This window comes from Petromyzon marinus, chromosome 63 (assembly GCF_048934315.1).
Source record: "Petromyzon marinus isolate PM22_M1 ecotype Great Lakes invasive population chromosome 63, UKy_Petmar_22M1.pri1.0, whole genome shotgun sequence".
Lineage (NCBI taxonomy): Eukaryota > Metazoa > Chordata > Hyperoartia > Petromyzontiformes > Petromyzontidae > Petromyzon > Petromyzon marinus.
In genome coordinates, this window is record NC_133729.1 from 9107251 (window position 1) to 9127130 (window position 19880).

Genomic DNA, 19880 nt, shown 5'->3' on the forward strand with positions numbered 1-19880 from the left:
TCCGCACTAAGCTTCAGGTCTTCTCGACCACGGTCATTCCCTCCCTTTTCTACGCTTGCGAAACGTGCACCCCCCTAATGGAACATCTTCGCCGGTTAGAAACATTTAGACTAGCCTGCCTACGATCCATCCTGGGTTTAACCAGGCTGAATTGTGTGAGGAGCTCATAAATCTTTGAAAGATCTGGGCAAGGTCCCATCGGTGAGCTCCACCGGCAGGCAAGGCTGCGTTGGCTGGGTCATGTAGCCCGTATGCCCAGCCACCGCATGCCGAAACAGCTTTTGTTTGGCCGGATTGAGGGGGCTAAACGGGTGCATGGGCTAGAGAAGAGATGGAGTGATGTGGTACAGGAGGACGTGGAGCTGAGTGGACTTGCCAATGACTGGTACCAGCGGTGTTAAGATCGGCCTCTGTGGAGGAGGCTCGTGAAGGACGCTACTGGGCAGTTGGAGGCAGTCGCCCTCCAACAACAACGGAGGGCGGAGGAGCGACGCTCACAACAACGAGCGGAGCGCCGGGTGGCTAATGCACAGCAGGTTGGCACATTAGGGGGCACAGGTGGTGCATCAGCCAGTCATCTCAGTCAGTCGACCCGTGGCACCTGGGTCTGCCCCGTGACCGCCTGTCAGCGGGCGTTCGACACTTCACGTGGCCTCAAGGTGCACATGGCCTGGCACAAGCGTCGTGGTGACGTCACCGCCACTTAGTGGCGAATGGCGGTTGTTGTTGTGTCTGTGTGTCTGTGTGTGTCTGTGTGTCTCTGTGTGTGTCTGTGTGTGTCCGTAATGGGGAGCGGTATTGTAGCGGTTAGCACGCTGCGCTATTAACCTGGCGACCCGGGTTCGATTCTCGCTCACGGCCAACACCCAGTGACGATTATCTAAACCGGTCCTGGGCCTCCTCTAGGTCGACTCAGCCTGAAATTAGTACCTGGTGCGGTGTGTAAACATCGTCACTGGGGAGACAAAGGCGGTCGGGCGTGGTGCTGGCCACTCACCACCTCGTATACCCTTCTGGCCTTCATAGGTGCTCGCTAACAGCACTTGCCCCTACAGTCTGTTAAGGCTATACAAGGGATCTTTGTTGTGTCTGTCTGTGTATCTGTGTATCTGTGTGTGCGTGCGTTGGATTTATTTTGCACCGTACGAAGCCAACGGTGCTAATCGCAGGTGCGCGGCGGGGGGGGGGAGGGATCGCGCGCTTTCGGTTGAGCTTTCACAGCCGTCTGGAACGCTCTTCCTTGCGATATTAGGAAGCCACTGGAGCTGTGCACTTTTACATCATCGTCGAGATTGACAAACTTATTCAGAACCCATATTCTTAGTTATTTCGGTAAAGTCATGTTGAAGGTAAACAATAAAATAATAATATATATAAAACAATAAAAATTCTCACGACGTTTATGTTATGGTCGAATTTTTTTATTGTTTTATATATATTATTATTTTATTGTTTCCCTTCAACGTGACTTTACCGAAAGAGCTAAGAATATGAATTACTGCAGTCACGAAAGCTTTAAATCAAAATTTATTCAGAACCGCTCTCTGTGTTTAGTGTTGTTGTCCTTCCCCCCGCTCCTCCGATTAGCGTGGTTGGCTACGTACGGTGCGAAAGAAGTGCAACATACACACGTGCGTACATAGACGGGTGGGTGCCGTGTGCCGCGCAGTACACGGTTCCTCGCGGGGTCTGCCTCACCGTCGCCGCATTCGACCTCCACGTGTCCGCCGACCCGACCCTCGCCCTCTCCGTGCGGCAACTCTCCGACCTGGCCTGGTGAGTCGCTCCTCCCGGACGCTCCCGGCCCCCCTCGCCGCCTCCTCCTCCTCCGCCCCCCCCCCCCCCCAATAACCCCCCACCTCCGACGCACGCGGCCACTCCATTCGAGACGCTGCGACGCGTCAGCCGTGCTGGCTGCGTGTGTCCGTCCCGTGATTCGTTACGTCTCTCTCACACCCTCCGCTAGCCTCTCCCACAGCCTCCCCAACGCTCTCACATTCTCCCCCGCTCTCTCCCCTCTTGTTTCTCCCGCTCTAACCCCACTCTCTCCTCATTTCACTCACTCTCACAACGTCTGCCCTCTTCTTCTTTGGTTCTTTCGGTAAAGTCACATAGAATGAGAATAAAGTAATAAATTTAATAAAATAAAACAACACAATAAAATTCTCGCGACGTTTCGGCCACAGCACAAGTGGCCTTCTTCTGTTGTGGCCGAGACGTCGTGAGAATTTAATCGTGTTATTTTATTTTATTATTTTATTATTTTATTCTCATTCTACGTGACTTTACCGAAAGAACCAAAGAAGATGAATCCTTGCAGTCACGAAAGCTTTAAATCGAAATTTAGCGTCTGTCCTACTCGCTCACACTCTCCCCCACTCTCCCTAACCCTCTTAAATTCTCCCCTGCTTTCCCCTACGCTCCCAAACGCTCCCCCTACTCTCTGACACTCTCCCCCCCCCCCTCTCTCCCCGCCCCGTGTACGCAGCGGGAGAGTCACGGGAGACCTGCAGGACTCCTGCTCCAGGTGCGTTGTGGTTGCTGAGCACACAAAATGACAAAGGTCCCCCGCGTAACCTCCACATGCTGTTGGGCCAAGCGCTCTCGGCAAGCACCAATTAAGGCCGCCACTCATCTTTAAGTGGGGAGAATTGATGTCTTCAACTGGAGATTCAGAGGCAATACCAAACAAAGTTAAACTATGACTGCATTCACCCCCCTCTGGTGCTGATCGGCTCACAGTGAGGACATCACCTTCACTTCTCTATTTAAGAGCGGAGACTTCCTCAGAATTATGGCTAATTGCCTGATGGAGCTGGTTGTTGTTGCTATTGGAATCACCAGCGAAACTTTACGGCTACTCGAATTGTAAATGTTGTAGTGGGTTTCACTCTACAACACAACCGGTTAGTGCTGAACTAGTAACTAATTGCCACGTTTTGTGACAACCCTTACTAATTGGCTTATTTCTTCAGAACCGCTCTTTGTGTTGAGTTTGTTGTCCTTCGCCCGCACCTCCGATTAGCAGGGTGGGCTTCGCACGGTGCGAAAACAAGTTCAACATACATGTACATACATGACAGGTATAGACTGTCTGCAGTAGTCTCATTGCAGCGAAGAGTCCCCCAATGTAACCCAGGTCGCCCCTTGCAAAGCAGGCAATGCCGTTCCCTCAGTCTCACTGGGTCAATGTCACATCTCCTGGTTAAACGGCGGCTGCAGGGGAAGTATTAACCGGGGCGGGCGCTGGGTTCGAACCACCAACCCCTGCAAACGGCCCCACCGCGAGCCGCCCGCTCGTAATGCGACCGGCTGCCCCGTGCCCGGCTAGGTGCACGCAGCTGTTCTGCGCGGCTCCCGTGGCGGAGGCCGTGGCGGGCGCCCTGCGCGAGGCCCTGTCGCGAAACGGCCTGCTGGAGGCCGGGGTCCGCCTGGCGGTGCGCTCCAGCGCCGCCGGGGAGGACACGGAGGAGATGTCGGCGGCGGGGCAACTCTCGACTCTGCTGGGCGTCTCCGGGTGGGAGCAGGTCAGGGCCCGGCCACCGTGCGGGAGAGAGTGGGGAGTGGAGAGAGAGAGAGAGGGGAGTGGAGGGAGTGGGGAGTGGGAAGAGTGGGGAGTGTAGAGAGAGAGAGTCGGGAGTGGAGAGTGAAGAGAGAGTGGGGAGTGGAGGGAGTGGGGAGTGGGGAGAGTGGGGAGTGGAGAGTGAAGAGAGAGAGAGTGGGGAGTGGAGGGAGTGGGGAGTGGGGAGATTGGGGAGTGTAGAGAGAGTCGGGAGTGGGGAGAGAGAGTGGGGAGTGGGAAGTGGAGAGTGAAGAGAGAGAGTGGGGAGTGGAGGGAGTGGGGAGTGGAGAGAGAGAGAGAGTGGGGAGTGGAGGGAGTGGGGAGTGGGGAGAGTGGGGAGTGGAGAGTGAAGAGAGAGAGAGTGGGGAGTGGAGGGAGTGGGGAGTGGAGAGAGTGGAGAGTGGAGAGTGAAGAGAGAGAGAGAGTGGGGAGTGGAGAGAGGAGTGGAGAGTGAAGAGAGAGAGTGGGGAGTGGAGGGAGTGGGGAGTGCAGGGAGAGAGTCGGGAGTGGGGAGAGAGAGTGGGGAGTGAAAGTGGGGAGTGGGGAGAGTGGATGTCGTGATTGTGAAGATGCGGTTCTTAGAGCTCGCTTATCATCTTCATAATCATCCTCGCCATCATCCGCACCATCAGCACCACCATCACCAGCACCACCAGCAACAACACCATGAGCAGCACCACTACCATCAGTACCATTAGCAGCAACAGCACCACCAGCACGATCACCAGCACCACCAGCAGCACCACCACCAGCACCACCACCACCAGCACCACCACCAGTAGCGGTGTCGGGTGGTGGTGCTGCTGCTGTTGCTGGTGGTGCTGATGGTGGTGGTGCTGATGGTGGTGCTGGTGGTGGTGCTGCTGGTGGTGGTGCTGGTGGTGGTGCTGATGGTGGTGCTGCTGGTGGTGGTGCTGCTGGTGGTGGTGCTGGTGGTGGTGCTGATGGTGGTGGTGCTGATGGTGGTGCTGGTGGTGGTGATGGTGGTGGTACTGATGGTGGTGCTGCTGGTGGTGGTGCTGATGGTGGTGGTGCTGATGGTGGCGGGTGGTGGTGCGTGCGCTGCCCCAGGTGTGTGTGGCGGTGCGCGCCTGCTGGGCCTCCCTCTACGCCTTCCCCGCCGTGGAGTACCGCCGCCAGCGGGGCCAGCCCATCGCCTCCCACATGGGCGTCGTCGTGCAGCAGATGGTGCCGGCGCAGGCGGCAGGTGAACGGCGAGGGCACCGTGGCACGCACAAAGACAAAGCTCCCCCGTGTAGCCTGCTCACGATGTTGGGGCAAGTGCTCTTAGCGAGCACAACCGATCTTGTCAAGGAGCATGAACCATCGTCGCGTGAATCCTCGCAGCAGCAGCGGCAGCGGCTTCTGGCTGGCCGTCGCGCTACGCTTTTGGACGCGCTTCTGCGGCCGTCTGGAACGCTCTTCCGATATTAGGAAGCCACTGGAGCTGTGCACTTTTGTCAATCGTCTCGGTTGACAAACTCATTTGTTTGGAACTGCGTGTTGTGTGTTAGTTTGCTGTGCTTCCCTAGCACCTCCGATTAGCACTGTTGGCTACGTACGGTGCGAAAGAAGTTCAACGTATGTACAAGACTGGCATATGGCGTACGTGCATGCATGTATGTGTACATGCGTGCGTTTATGCATACACACACATGGTCATTTGTACGTGCGGGTGTGCGTCCGTTCGTTCGTGTGCGCGTGTAGGAGTGCTCTTCACGTGTGTGTGCGCGTGTGTGTGCGTAGGAGTACCTGGTTGCGGTGTGTAAACATCGCCACTGGGGAGACAAAGGCGGCCGGGCGTGGTTCTGGCCACCCCACCCACCTGTGTGCCGTGCCGGCCTTCATAGGTGCTGCTCGCTAACAGCACTTGCCCCAACAGTCTGTAAAGGCTACACTACGGGTGGGGGGGTCTTTGTCTTTGTCCCTGTGTGTAGGAGTCCTGTTCACGTGTGACCCGGTGAGCGGTCACCCCGGGAGGATGGTCATCAACGCCAACTACGGCCTCGGGGAGGTGCGAGCATCACACGCGGGGGTGGTGCAGGGTGCTGTGGTGGTGCAGGGTGCTGTGGTGGTGCAGGGTGCTGTGGTGGTGCAGGGTGCTGTGGTGGTGCAGGGTGCTGTGGTGGTGCAGGGTGCTGTGGTGGTGCAGGGTGCTGTGGTGGTGCAGGGCGATGTGGTGCAGGGCGGTGTGGTGCAGGGTGGTGTGGTGCAGGGCAGTGTGGCTCAGGGCGGTGTGGTGCAGGGGGGTGTGGTGCAGGGCGGTGTGGTGCACGGCGGTGTGGTGCAGGGTGGTGTGGTGCAGCGTGGTGTGGTGCAGGGCGGTGTGGTGCAGGGTGGTGTGGTGCAGGGCGGTGTGGTGCAGGGCGGTGTGGTGCAAGGCAGTGTGGTGCAGGGCGGTGTGGTGCAGCGTGGTGTGCAGGCAGAGTGCTCCAAATGTTTGGCCAAATTGAGAAATGACACCCGGCAAAACGACGCAATCGAGAAATACACTCAGCAAATCATCCCCCACTACTGGCGGACGGCAGATCTCGGGCAATCGTTTTTCTGGCTCCCTTCCAGCTCCTCCGTGGCTTCCTGCCCCGAACGAGCGAGCTGAACCGGAATGTCTCCATCCCCTCGTGTAGCGGTTAGCGTACTGCGCAACGAACCCGGCGAAACCCGAGTTCGATTCCCGCTCACGGCCAACACCAGTGTTGGCCTCCGCTAGGATTGACTCAGTCTCAAATGAGAAGTGGCACTGGGGTGGTGCGTGAACGTCTCCGCTAGGGAGGCGAAGGCGGCCAGGAATGATGTTGGCCACCATTCACTCGTGCACTCATTGGAGACTGGTGGCGGCACGATGACGACGATCGTGATTGATGATGACGACGATGACGACGACGACGACGATGACGACGACGACAACGATGACGACGACGACGATGATGATGATGACGATGATGATTGTGACGATGATGATGATGATGACGATGATGACGACGACGATGATGATGACGACGACGACGATGATGACGACTATGATGACGACGATGATGATGACGACCACGATGTCGACGATGATGATGATGCAGTCGGTGGTGGGCGGATCTGCGGAGCCGGACACCATCACCCTGGCGCGCCACCCAACCGGGCCGCCCCGCGTGCTGCACCAGCGAATCGGCAGCAAGCGCGAGCAGCTGGTCCCCACAGGTGAGCTGGTGGCCACAGCTGGTGCCCACAGGTGGTACCCACAGCTGGTGCCCACAGCTGGTGGCCACAGGTGGTGCCCACAGCTGGTGCCCACAGGTGGTGCCCACAGCTGGTGCCCACAGCTGGTACCCACAGCTGGTACCCACAGGTGGTGCCCACAGCTGGTGCCCACAGCTGGTGCCCACAGGTGAGCTGGTGCCCACAGCTGGTGCCCACAGGTGGTCCCCACAGGTGAGCACCACCTCCACCCACCCCTGGGGTGCTGCTCTGGAGAGAGAGCGAGCGAGCGAGCGACTGTCGTTGTTGGCTCTGCGTCTCTATCAGCCGTGCGCACGAAGGAGAAGTAACAGCAGCAGTGGGTGACGACGTCTCTCCCCCACCCCGCCTCTACCCCCCCCACCCCGCCTCTACCCCCCCCACCCCGCCTCTACCCCCCCACCCCGCCTCTACCCCCCCACCCCGCCTCTACCCCCCCCCACCCCGCCTCTACCCCCCCCCACCCCGCCTCTACCCCCCCCCCACCCCGCCTCTACCCCCACCCCGCCTCTACCCCCCCCCCACCCCCCGTGGTGTCCTCCCCCCAGACGGGGGGGTGGAGGTGAGGGAGGTGGCGCCCGACGACTCCGAGCGCTGCTGCCTCTCGCGTGACGTCATTGTGCAGCTCGGCTCGCTCGGCCTGCAGGTGGGCGGGTGGGGGGGGGGACGTGGGAGGGAGGGGCAGAGGGGGCGGGGGGGCTGGCGACGTGGGGGCGGGGGGGGGCACGGGGGGTGGGGGGTGATGGAGCCCCGAGGGAGGGGCGGGAGTCTTTAATGTCACACACACCAAGGGGACTTGTGTATCGGCCTGGGGATGTTGTTGACTGTTACACCGCCCGTGTCTTCACGGAATGTCAGAGCCATGAGGGGCGATATTTGAGTCCTGAATGAGGCGTCTAAACTAAAAACATTTTTTTAATTTGACCAGGTCAGGCCCACACTGAAGCGGCCTGGCTATCACAAATGATAGCTCAACGGAAGTGGCTCATTACAGCAGCAGCCAAGTGCTCTTAGTGCGTGGCGTCGAAATGTGGAGGGAAAAACCGAAAGACCCGGAGACAAATACACGCGACCACGGGGAGAGAGAGAGACACCACAAACTCCACAAACTCCAAATACACAGCAGCAGCACCAGGTTTCAGGGTCGGGATCGAACCCAGGACCTCCTGTACACCAGGCGAGGGAGTTAACATCTCTTAGCCACCGTGATGATGATGAGAGAGAGAGACACCACGAACTCCACAAACTCCACAAACTCCAAATACACAGCAGCAGCAGGCTTCAGGATCGGGATCGAACCCACAACCTCCTGTACACCAGGCGAGGGAGTTAACATCTCCTAACCACCGTGGCCCCCCTGGACGTCAGCAATCGATCCGTTGTGCACCATTAATTATTTATTATTTTTATATCACGACAAGAATACGTTCATAAATAATAATTGCGCCCACAATGTAACGAAGTATCCCAGAGCGAAGTTTGTTGTCGCTAAACGGGGCCCCTTCATTACAGGCGTCCCCTTTGGCGATTGCGATCATCTTTGGTGATTGCGATCATCTTTGATTGCGATCATCTTTGGTGATTGTGATCATCTTTGATTGCGATCATCTTTCGTGATTTCGATCAACTTTGGATGACTGCGATCATCTCCCTGCCCTCTGGCCCCCGCTCAACGCAGGTGGAGGAGATGTTCGGAAGCCCTCGGGACATCGAGTGGGCGCTGGTGGGGCAGCAGCTCTACCTGCTGCAGGTGAGCAAACACTGACACGGGTGAGCGGCTCTGGAACAGGTGAGCGACTCTGGAACAGGTGAGTATATTCTGGAAGAGGTGAATGACTCTGGAACAGGTGAGCGAATCTGAAATAGGTGAGCGAATCTTGAGAATGTGCATTCTACATTCTGCTTGCAAGACATGGTATTCCAGTACATCCCCACGCAGGAAATATTTTATCTCCCACGAAGCTCATGGTCTCCCTAATCCGTATCCAATGCACAAACCATGGCAGTAGATGCGGATACCTATTGCACAAATGGAAAATAAATAAATAAACTCTCCCCAGTGTGCGACTGTAGTGATCCAGAACACACCGTACAACGTATAACGACGCAATGGCCCGGTCCACAAATACTAAGGAGACATCACAGCGATTCACTCCGCTGCTCCTGAAGCGGGTATCTGGCTCGACCACCTAAATGTGACATTGTAGCTGTTGCTCTGCATCTACATCAGCAGCCGTATAGAGCAAGAAGAAGGCTAAAGGAGGGAGTCTCGAGACATCTGTGCGGTGATCCACCAAAACTCGCTGCTGCCTCCACACAGGGCCAGATTTTACAGTCGGCCAACAAATGCGGCGTGGCTGGCACCGACCTGGTGGCCTGAACTCTGACACTGGCAGGCCGAACCCTGACCCCAGCAGCACAAACCTTGACCCCGGTGGCATGAACCCTGACCCCAGCGGCACAAACTCGGACCCCGGTGGTATGAACCCTGACCCCAGCGGTACAAACCCTGACCCCGGTGGCACGAACCCTGACCCCGGCGGGCCGAACTCTGACCCCATTGGCACAAACCCTGACCCCGGTGGCAAGTACCCTGACCCCGGTGGCACGAACCCTGACCCCAGCTGGCCGAACCCTGACCTCATTGGCACGAACTCTGACCCCGGTGGCACGAACTCTGACCCCGGCATCATTAGGAGGGCATGCTGCAGGCTTTTCATGAACAGCCCTCGCAGGCCACGAGCGAGCACATGATAGACAAACGCATCCATCGTGCGGTCATAGGTGTAATAGGTGTGTCTAGTTGGTGTGTGAACATCCTTAACACCTCCTGTTTTAATGCCAGAAAGGGTATAAAGCCTATTCTTATTTTTTTCATTGTTTACTGGCACAAAGGTCACATAGATTTAACGCGTTCAACGTTCAGTCAACTTTGGTTATCATTCACTGTGTCTACTTGCATGGATGTATGTTGAATTTCTTTGGCACCTTACATAGCCAACCGTGCTAATCGGAGGTTCAATTAGTACGGTTAGCTAATTATGTATCCCCACCCACCCACCTCACTTTTAAGCCAAAGTCCCACTCCACCAGGGCTCCTCATTGCAAGGCCCGCAGGCCCCTGGCACCCCCTGGCGGCCTTTAGTGCAGCCCCTGACGTGCGGCCACCGACAATATACACAGAGTGACAACACCCCCCACCCCCCCCATCATCATCATCACCATCATCGTGCTGCTGTCAACCCCTATGGTTTCTAACATGGACATGGGGTGCCTCTCACACTGATCGTGATGTCTTATCGGCGAAAGTGGCAACCCCTCTGCACTGCACGGTTTCCCACCCCCCCCCCCCCCCTGCCCTCACCCCCACCCGGGGCCCCTCCCCCACCCCGCCAGGCGAGGCCCGTGACCACGCTGGACGTTGAGGCGGAGGCCGAGGTGCTGCACGAGTTCGACTCGGCGATCGCCAGCGACCGGGAGGTCCTCACGACGGCCAACATCGGGTTTGTGTCCAGCGGGGGGGACAGGGTCATAAGGGGTCGCGTGGGGGGTCGCGGGAGGCTCGTGGGAGGTCGTGGAGGTCGTGGGGGGTCGTGGAGGTCGTGGGGGGTCGTGAGGGGGTCGTGGAGGTCGTGGGGGGTCGTGGGGGGTTGTGGAGGTCGTGGGGGTCGTAGAGGTCGCGGGGGGTTGTGGAGGTCGTGGGGGGTCGTGGAGGTCGTGGGGGGTCGTGGAGCAGCGGGTCGGGGCCAGGCGTTAAGGTGCCCCCCCCCTCTCTGTGAGCAGGGAGATGATGCCCGGAGCTGTGACGCCACTGACGCTGAGCGTGTTCATCCGAGCCATCGAGTTCTCTCTGCAGGTGCGAGCCACCTCCACCCAGCCCCCTTACTCCCTCCCGCACCACTCACCCACTACTCCTCACCACTCCCCCACTACCTCACCACTCCCCCACTACCTCACCACTCCCCCACTACCTCACCACTCCCCCACTACCTCACCACTCCCCCACTACCTCACCACTCCCCCACTACCTCACCACTCCTCACCACTCGCAGCGGATTCCTCCTCTTGGAGTTGGCAGCACTGCCTTCCACGGTGACCCCTGCCTTGCACGGTGACCCCTGACTTGCACGGTGACCCCTGCCTTGCACGGTGACCCCTGCCTTCCACGGTGACCCCTGCCTTCCACGGTGACCCCTGCCTTGCACGGTGACCCTTCCCTTGCACGGTGACCCTTCCCTTGCACGGTGACCCCTGCCTTGCACGGTGACCCTTCCCTTGTACGGTGACCCCTGCCTTGCACGGTGACCCCTGCCTTCCACGGTGACCCCTGCCTTGCACGGTGACCCTTCCCTTGCACGGTGACCCCTGCCTTGCACGGTGACCCCTGACTTGCACGGTGACCCTTCCCTTGCACGGTGACTCCTACCTTCCAAAGTGACCCCTGCCTTCCACGGTGACCCCTGCCTTCCACGGTGACCCCTGACTTACACGGTGACCCCTACCTTCCACGGTGACCCCTGACTTACACGGTGACCCCTACCTTTCATGGTGACCCCAGCCTTACACGGTGACCCCTGCCTTTCTCCCCTGACTTGCACGGTGACCCTTCCCTTCCACGGTGACCCCTGCCTTCCACGGTGACCCCTGCCTTGCACGGTGACCTTTCCATGGTGACCTCTGCCTTCCACCTTGACCCCTGCCTTGTACGCTGACCCCTGCCTTCCACGGTGACCCCTGCCATCTCTCGTCTGTAGACGTTCGTGGTGGCCGCCGGTCTGTGGCCGCGACTGATCCCCTGCGCACACAAACTCATGGGCACGACCTGCGGCCACAGCTTCATCAACCTCACGGTGCGCCCCATGGGGAGGGGGTGGCGGGGGCAGGGGTGACGGGGGGAGAGGGTGACGGGGGAAGGGGCTGTCAGTGCGAGTGTGTCAGTGTGTTTGTCAGTGTGTGTGTGTCGGTGTGTGTGTGTCATTGTGTTTTGAGTGTCGGTGTGTGTGTGTCGGTGTTTGTGTGTCAACATCTTCGCCGGTTAGAAACATTCATGCTGGCGTGCCTACAATCAATCCTGGGTTTAACCAGGGTGGATTGTGTGAGGAGCTCACAAATCCTCGAAAGATCTGGACAAAGTCCCATCGGTGAGCACGTCCGGCAGGCAAGGCTGCGTTGGCTGGGTAGCCCGCATGGCCAGCCACCGCATGCCTAAACAGCTTTTGTTCGGCTGGATCGAGGGGACTAAACGGGCGCGGCACAGACTAGAGAAGAAATGGAGTGACATGGTACAGAAGGATGTGGAGCTGAGTGGACTTGCCGATGACTGGTACCAGCGGTGTCAAGATCGGCCTCTGTGGAGGAGGCTCGTGAAGGACGCTACTGGGCAGTTGGAGGAGCGACGCTCACAACAACGAGTGGAGCGCCGGGTGGCTAAAGCACAGCAAGTTGGCACAGTAGGGGGCACGGGTGGTGCATCAGCCAGTCATCTCAGTCATCTCAGTCAGTCGACCTGTGGCACCTGGGTCTGCCCCGTGACCTCCTGCCAGCGGGCGTTCGACACTTCACGTGGCCTCAAGGTGCACATAGCCTGGCACAAGCGTCGTGGTGACGTTACCGCCACTTAGTGGCGAATGGCGGTTGTTGTTGTGTGTGCCAGTGCGTGTGGGGAGCGGTGGTGTAGCGGTTGGCGTGCTGCGCTATGAAGGCAGTCGGGCGTGGTGCTGGCCACCCACCCCCTCGTGTACCGTTCCGGCCTTCATAGGTGCTGCTCGCTAACAGCACTTGCCCCTACAGTCTATCAAGGCTATACGGGGGGTCTTTGTCTTTGTGTCAGTATGTGTGTGTCAGTGTGTCTAGATGGGAGCGGTAGTGTAGCGGTTAGCTCTACGCTGCGCTACGAACCTGGCGACCCGGGTTCGATTCCCGCTCACGGCCAACACCGGTAACGGTTATTTGAACCGGTCCTGGGCCTCCCCTAGGTCGACTCAGCCTCAAATAGTACTTTGTGTGGTGTGTAAACATCGACACGAGAGAGACAGAGGCGGCGGGGCTTGGTGCTGGCCACCCACCCCCCCGTGTGCCGTTCCAGCCTACAAAGGTGTTACTCGCTAACAGCACTTGCCCCAACATTCTGTTGAAGGCTATACGGGGGATCTTTTTATTTGTACGTATGATGATGGTGCCTGTGTCTGTACAATGATGATCGTGGTGCATTTTGTTGTGCTAATGCCGTGTAATGTCTGTGTGTTCGTGTGAATGTGTACACATTCACAGAATCTAGGGGTGTCAACGGAACACAATAACATTTGCATGCAGAAGGCTTCGATGGATCTCTCATTGCTTGGAAGGGTAAAGCACACACACACACCGCACTTGTACGCACGTACAAAGACAAAGATCCCCCGTATAGCCTTAACAAACTGTTGAGGCAACAGCGCTGTAAGCGAGCATCTATGAAGCCTGGCACGGCACACGAGAGGCTGGGTGGCCAGCACCACGCTCGGCCCCCTTTGTCTCCCCAGTCGCAATGATCATACACCGCACCAGGTACTCATTTGAGGCTGAGTCGACCTAGGGGAGGCCCGGGACCGATTCAAATAATCGTCACCGGTGTTGGTGGTCGTGAGCGGGAATCGAACTCGGGTCACCGGGTTCGTAGCGCAGCGCGCCAACCGCTGCACCACCGCTCCCCTGCCACGTACACGCACGCACGCACTCATGCACGTGTAGATAGACGCACGCTGACGATTACTCGTCAGGGATTTGTATTTGCCATCGGCCTTAACGAGAACTGATTTCTCACGCGATCCACAACATCCGCCCGTGGACCGCGATCCACGCATCGGCCACCACGGTGTCACGCCGTTTCCGTGAAGACGGCCACGACGATTTTCATTGTCCCCCCCCTCCACCTCCCCCGCCCCCCCACCAGGTGAGCGACGAGGTCACCATGGACGACCTGCTTCGTTACCACGGCCGCTCTCCGCTCTGGAAGAGGATCGTCAACGGCATCCGTCTGCTGCGGGTGAGGTCCCCGTAGACAAATGTGAGGACGGGGAGACACGGTGCGGCCGACTCAAATCGCTCTCGCTGGATCTTTAACGTCCGCTGTGGGTGAAGTGGACGACGCGTAGTGTTTGGATTCACCTGCGGTGGACGTCATCCGTCATCAGGTTTTCTTCCGATTCCGTTCCCATGACGTACGTGTGCACGTACGTCATGGGAACGGAATCCAAAATAAAATTACTTTATCGGTACCGAGGCTCCCGCAAGGCCACGCGGGAGGGCTGCGTGTGGCACGGATTGGTGGCAGCTACCGTGGAGTGGCGCCGGTCGTGTCGCTACGGCTCTCTGCGGGGAGTAACGACGCCTTTAAGAACAACGGCGCTGCTACTACGCCCCTCTAAATAAAATTAACGCTGAGCCGCTCACGCGTTCCAAAATGCGGTGGTAAACGAGACACACCACAGCCTGCAACTTGCAGACGTCTTGAAACGAAGGGAGAGGGGTAACGTGGCGAATGAGCAAACCCACTCGGCCGGGTCACTTGAAAATAAGCTAATAGCTCAGTGACCAGGTGCGATAAAAAAAAATGTGTTTAGTTTTATTTGTTTACCTTTCCTATACGTTGCACTCCCATCTTGTTTTCGTGTTTCGTTTGTCGTTGTAACGTTTTGACCCCATGCCCCCTACTGGACATCTACGAAAAAGAGCTTTACAGCTCATCGGATTCCTCCTGTAGTCCAAATAAAGATTCTGATTCTAATTTCACACCGCCCCGATGCTGTCATCGGGGCGGTGTCACGAGGTCACGGTGACCTCGTGACCCCATGACTGTGTGACCTCTTGACATCGCGACCTCGTGACCTCGTGTTCCGGCGTCGCGTGGGGAGCAGTTCCTGTACGGGGCGCAAGCGCGCGTGCACCGGTGGCAGCGGCGCCTGGCCACGTTCCGCGTCTCCACCGAGGGCAGCGCTCGCGACATCTACGGGGCCATCACGCGGGCGCTGCCCCACTACTACGAGGTGAGGAGGCTCGCCGGAGCAGCCGCACCCGTGTGTACGTGTGTGTGTATGTGTGTGTGTGTACATGTGTGTACGTGTGTGTACGTGTGTGTGTACATGTGTGTGTGTGAGTGTGTGAGTGTGTGTATGTGGGTGTGTGTATGTGTGTGTGTGTATGTGGGTGTGTGTACATGTGTGTGTGAGTGTGTGTGTGTGTACATGTGTGTGTGTGAGTGTGTGTGTGAGTGTGTGTATGAGTGTGTGTATGTGGGTGTGTGTACGTGTGTGAGTGTGTGTATGTGGGTGTGTGTACGTGTGTGTGTGAGTGTGTGTATGTGGGTGTGTGTGGGTGTGTGTATATGGGTGTGTGTACGTGTGTGTGGGTGTGTGTACGTGTGTGTGTGAGTGTGTGGGTGAGTGTACATGTGTGTACGTGTGTGTACGTGTGTGTGTGGGTGTGTGTATGTGGGTGTGTGTGGGTGTGTGTATATGGGTGTGTGTACGTGTGTGTGTACGTGTGTGTGTGAGTGTGTGTATGTGGGTGTGTGTACGTGTGTGTGCGTGTGTGTACGTGTGCGGTGTGTGTGTGAGTCTGTGTATGTGGGTGTGGGGAGTGGTATTGTAGCGGTTAGCGCTACGCTGCGCTATGAACCTGGCGACCCGGGTTCGATTTCCGTTCACGGGCAACACCAGTGACGATTATCTGAACCGGTCCTGGGCCTCCCCTAGGTCGACTCAGCCTCAAATGAGTACCTGGTGCGGTGTGTAAGTATCACCACTAGGGAGACAAAGGCGATCGGGCGTGGTGCTGGTCACCCACCCCCTCGTGTACCGTTTCGGCCTTCATAGGTGCTCGCTAACAGCACTTGTCCCTACAGTCTGTTAAGGCCATTCGGGGGATCTTTGGTCCCAGAGCTCCCCTAGGTCGACTCAGCCCTAAATGCGTACCTGCCGCAGTGTGGACACATCCTGCCAGGGGGCATCTTTGTCTGTGTGTGAATGCACGTGCACATCGGTCTCTCTCTGTGTGCGAGTGACTAGTCGTGGTCAACCACCATCACGGCAAGCTCCTGCTCAGGCTCCTGGAGCATCATCCTCATGTCCATCCTTGCTCAGGGAAAACCAAGTACGCTGCACACAGTCCACCACTCACACAGTCCACCACTCGCACAGTCCACCACTGGCACAGTCCACCACTCACACAGTCCACCACTCGCACAGTCCACCACTCACAGAGTCCACCACTCACACAGTCCACCACTCACACAGTCCACCACTCAAACAGTCCACCACTCACACAGTCCATCACTCACACAGTCCACCACTCACACAGTCCACCACTGGCACAGTCCACCACTCACACAGTCCACCACTCACACAGTCCACCACTGGCACAGTCCACCACTCGCACAGTCCACCACTCGCACAGTCCACCACTCGCACAGTCCACCACTCACACAGTCCACCACTCGCACAGTCCACCACTCACACAGTCCACCACTCGCACAGTCCACCACTCACACAGTCCACCACTCACACAGTCCACCACTCACACAGTCCACCACTGGCACAGTCCACCACTGGCACAGTCCACCACTCACACAGTCCACCACTCGCACAGTCCACCACTCACACAGTCCACCACTCGCACAGTCCACCACTCACAGAGTCCACCACTCACACAGTCCACCACTCACACAGTCCACCACTCGCACAGTCCACCACTCACACAGTCCACCACTCGCACAGTCCACCACTCGCACAGTCCACCACTCACACAGTCCACCACTCACACAGTCCACCACTCACACAGTCCACCCCTCCCCCGTGACGACGGTAACGACGTCACTCTCTCCCGTCGCGTTGCCAGGCTGGACCAGGGAGCACTTCTCCGACGTGGCAATGCTCTTCAGCTCTTGCCCGGACGTGGTGTCGGCCGACATGCCCACCGCCATCGAGGTGACTATCCCAGACTATGCCGCCGGCCTGGCATGGGCACTGGCATGGCCCTGCCAGGCATGGCCCTGCCTGGCATGGGCAAGCCTGGCATGGCCCTGCCTGGCATGGGCAGGCCTGGCATGGGCAGGCTTGGCATGGGCAGGCCTGGCATGGGCAGGTCTGGCATCACCCTGCCTGGCATCGCCCTGCCTGGCATGGGCCTGCCTGGCATGGGCAGGCCTGGCATGGGCAGGCCTGGCATGGGCAGGCCTGGCATGGCCCTGCCTGGCATGGGCCGGCCTGGCATGGTCCACCCTGGCATAGCTTAGACGAGCCCATTGTTACCTGAGCCTAGATCTGTAATGTTAGCAAGCAGACTTGTGTCCATCTCTCCAGGTAGAGGTAGCGCAGCGCGCTGCACCGCCGCTCCCCACGACGATGACGATGTTGCACTGTGCCGCCTTGTCTCTCCATGCAGGCTATGAGTACGGCTATCCGCCAGCAGGGCCAAGAACAGGAGTTTGGGGCTCTGGATGTCAAGGTGAGGGCCGCAGCCCCCTCAGCCACGAGGGACCGCCACATTCAACAAACCAGAAGGCAGCAAGAATTGGCAGAGAGTCCAACTGCGACCGCATTGCAAGACGCTGGACAGGAACAGTGGGGCGCATTTATTTCAAAGAGAGAAAGTGGCAGTCAGTCATAGCTCTATGTGTGAGTCTATGGCTCTCTGTGTAAATCTATGGGTCTCTGAGCGAGTCTAAGGGTTTCTGTGTGAGTCTTTCGGTCTCTGTGTGAATCTATGGGTCTCTGTGGAAGTCTATGGGTCTCTGCGCGATTCTATGGGTCTCTGTGTGAGTCTATGGTTCTCTATGTGAGTCTATGGGTCTCTGTGTGAGTCTATGGTTCTCTATGTGAGTCTATGGGTCTCTGTGTGAGTCTATGGTTCTCTGTGTGAGTCTATGGTTCTCTGTGTGAGTCTATGGGTCTCTGTGTGAGTCTATGGTTCTCTGTGTGAATCTATGGTTCTCTGTGTGAGTCTATGGATCTCTGTGTGAATCTATGGTTCTCTGTGTGAGTCTAATTGAGGCAGTCCTAGGCAGAGGAGAATGGGAGGGGTGTGAGCCTGGACTTGAACAGGGGCGAGGTGTCAGCAACAGGGAGGGCAGAGGGAGGAAGTTTCAGCCAGGGGGGGCAGCAGAGGAGAAGGAGTGACCTCCCACTGAGCGGAAGTTGAGTGAGGGCTTCAACAGACAGCCTTGATTGCTGGAGCAGAGACTGCGTGGAGGGGAGTAGAGCTAGACCACAGAGAGAGAGAGACACGCAAACTCCAAATATACAGCAGGCATCATCAGGGTCGGGATCGAACCCACGACGTCCTGTGTACCAAGCGAGGTAGTTAACATCTCGCCACCATGGCGCCTGCATGCAGGGCGCCACGGAGTGGCTGCGCTCAGAGCGGAGTGGGGACGCAGGAGCCAAGTTCCGCGCGTTTCTGGAGAAGCACGGCCACCGCTGCCTCCGGGAGGTGAGAGCGTCCGCACGCGTCTTCGTCGTGTCCTTGCAGGCCGAGTCAACCTAGGGGAAGCCCACGATCGGTACTGAGGCTTGTCCCCAATGTTGTTGTTTCTGTGAGTAGAAATAGAACTTGGGTCGTTGGCAGATTCTTAGCGCAGCGCACTAACCGCTACACTGCCGCTCCACACAAAAACTAAGATCCCCATTATGGAATTCGCAAACTGTCGGGGCTAGTGCTGTTAGCAAGTAGCACCTATAAAGGCCGGCACTGTGGCACACGAGGAGGTGGGTGACCAGCACCCCGCCGGGCCGCCTTTGTCTCCCCAGTGGCGATGTTTACTGCACACCGCACCAGGCGATGTCGTTGTGTGTGTCTGCGCTGAAGCACTGCACTGGGAATACCCCCCCCGCCCCCTCCGGGAGGTGAGAGCGTCCGTGCGTAAGGCCGAGTCGACCCAGGGGAAGCCCACAATCGGTTTAGATGCCCGTCCCCTTCCCCTCCCCTCCCTCCGCGACGAAGGCCGAGTTCAGGGAGAAGTCGTGGGCCAGCGACCCCAGCACCATCGTCGCGGCGCTGCAGGCCGCGCTGCTCTGCCTCCAGGGCCCCCAGGGCCCCCAGGGCCCCCAGGGCCCCCAGGGCCCCCAGGGCCCCCAGGGCCCCCAGGGCCCCCAGGGCCCCCAGGGCCCCCAGGGCCAGGCGACGCGCAAGGGGGACGTGGGGGTCCACGAAGCCGTCGCTCGCCTCAGCTCCCCCGTGTCGGCCATGGGCAGGTGAGGCCAGTGCTGTGTCCTCACGTGTGTCCCCGTGTCCCTGTGTCCCACGTGTCCCTGTGTCCCTGTGTCCCACGTGTTCCCGTGTCCCCGTGTCCCTGTGTCCCCCTGTCCCCGTGTCCCACGTGTTCCTGTGTCTGTCCCCGTACCCTTACACCCTCATGTCCCTGTGGCCCCGTGCATCCTCGTCTCCCTGTGCCTCTGCCTCAATGCCTCCCTGTCCCCTTTCGTGCCCCCCCCCCCCTGTGCCCCCCCACCACGCCCCCCAGGCGGATACTGTCGTGGGTCCTGCCCCACGCTCGCCGTGCCGTGGCGAACCGGGAGCAGGGCAAGTTTATCGCCATCAAGGTGAACGACGAGTTCAAGTCCGCATACTGGCAGCTGGCCAGGGCAATGCGACTCGAGGTGAGCGATCGGTGAACGAGTGGAGACGCGGGGGGGGGGGGGGACACCGAGTTTGAGTCGCGCGCGCGAAGATACACGCCCCTAGCCCCGCCCCCTGGCCCTGCTCGGCCCCCAAGTCACACGACTAAGACTAGCACCTCCACCACCATCATTATCATTACACCACCACCACTATCATCATTACCATTATACCTCCACCACCATCATTACCATTACACCACCACTATTATCATTACACCACCACCATTATTACCATTACACCACCATTATTATAATTACACCTCCACTACCGTCATTACCATTACACCACCACTATTATCATTATCATTACACCACCACCATTATTACCATTACACCTCCACCACCATCATTATCATTATACCTCCACTACCGTCTTTACCATTACACCACCGTCATTACCATTACACCACCACCACCATCATTATCATTACACCTCCACC

At 58.1% G+C, this 19880-nt stretch overlaps 1 protein-coding gene across 3 annotated transcripts in view; it reads left to right on the top strand.

The window, feature by feature from the left end:
• Positions 1–19880, top strand: part of LOC116956004 (rifampicin phosphotransferase-like) — a 114619-nt gene that overhangs the window by 85828 nt on the left and 8911 nt on the right. For all 3 annotated transcript variants that reach the window (XM_076053972.1, XM_076053974.1, XM_076053973.1), the window contains exons 12-31: positions 1670–1776; positions 2489–2527; positions 3332–3527; positions 4634–4769; positions 5500–5576; positions 6637–6754; positions 7339–7436; positions 8469–8540; positions 10187–10293; positions 10574–10646; positions 11545–11640; positions 13061–13135; positions 13719–13811; positions 14683–14811; positions 15832–15916; positions 16661–16749; positions 17207–17269; positions 18158–18253; positions 18764–19014; positions 19284–19419. In XM_076053972.1, coding sequence (XP_075910087.1) covers positions 1670–1776; positions 2489–2527; positions 3332–3527; positions 4634–4769; positions 5500–5576; positions 6637–6754; positions 7339–7436; positions 8469–8540; positions 10187–10293; positions 10574–10646; positions 11545–11640; positions 13061–13135; positions 13719–13811; positions 14683–14811; positions 15832–15916; positions 16661–16749; positions 17207–17269; positions 18158–18253; positions 18764–19014; positions 19284–19419 — 2136 coding nt within the window. The remainder of the gene's footprint in view (positions 1–1669; positions 1777–2488; positions 2528–3331; positions 3528–4633; positions 4770–5499; positions 5577–6636; positions 6755–7338; positions 7437–8468; positions 8541–10186; positions 10294–10573; positions 10647–11544; positions 11641–13060; positions 13136–13718; positions 13812–14682; positions 14812–15831; positions 15917–16660; positions 16750–17206; positions 17270–18157; positions 18254–18763; positions 19015–19283; positions 19420–19880) is intronic.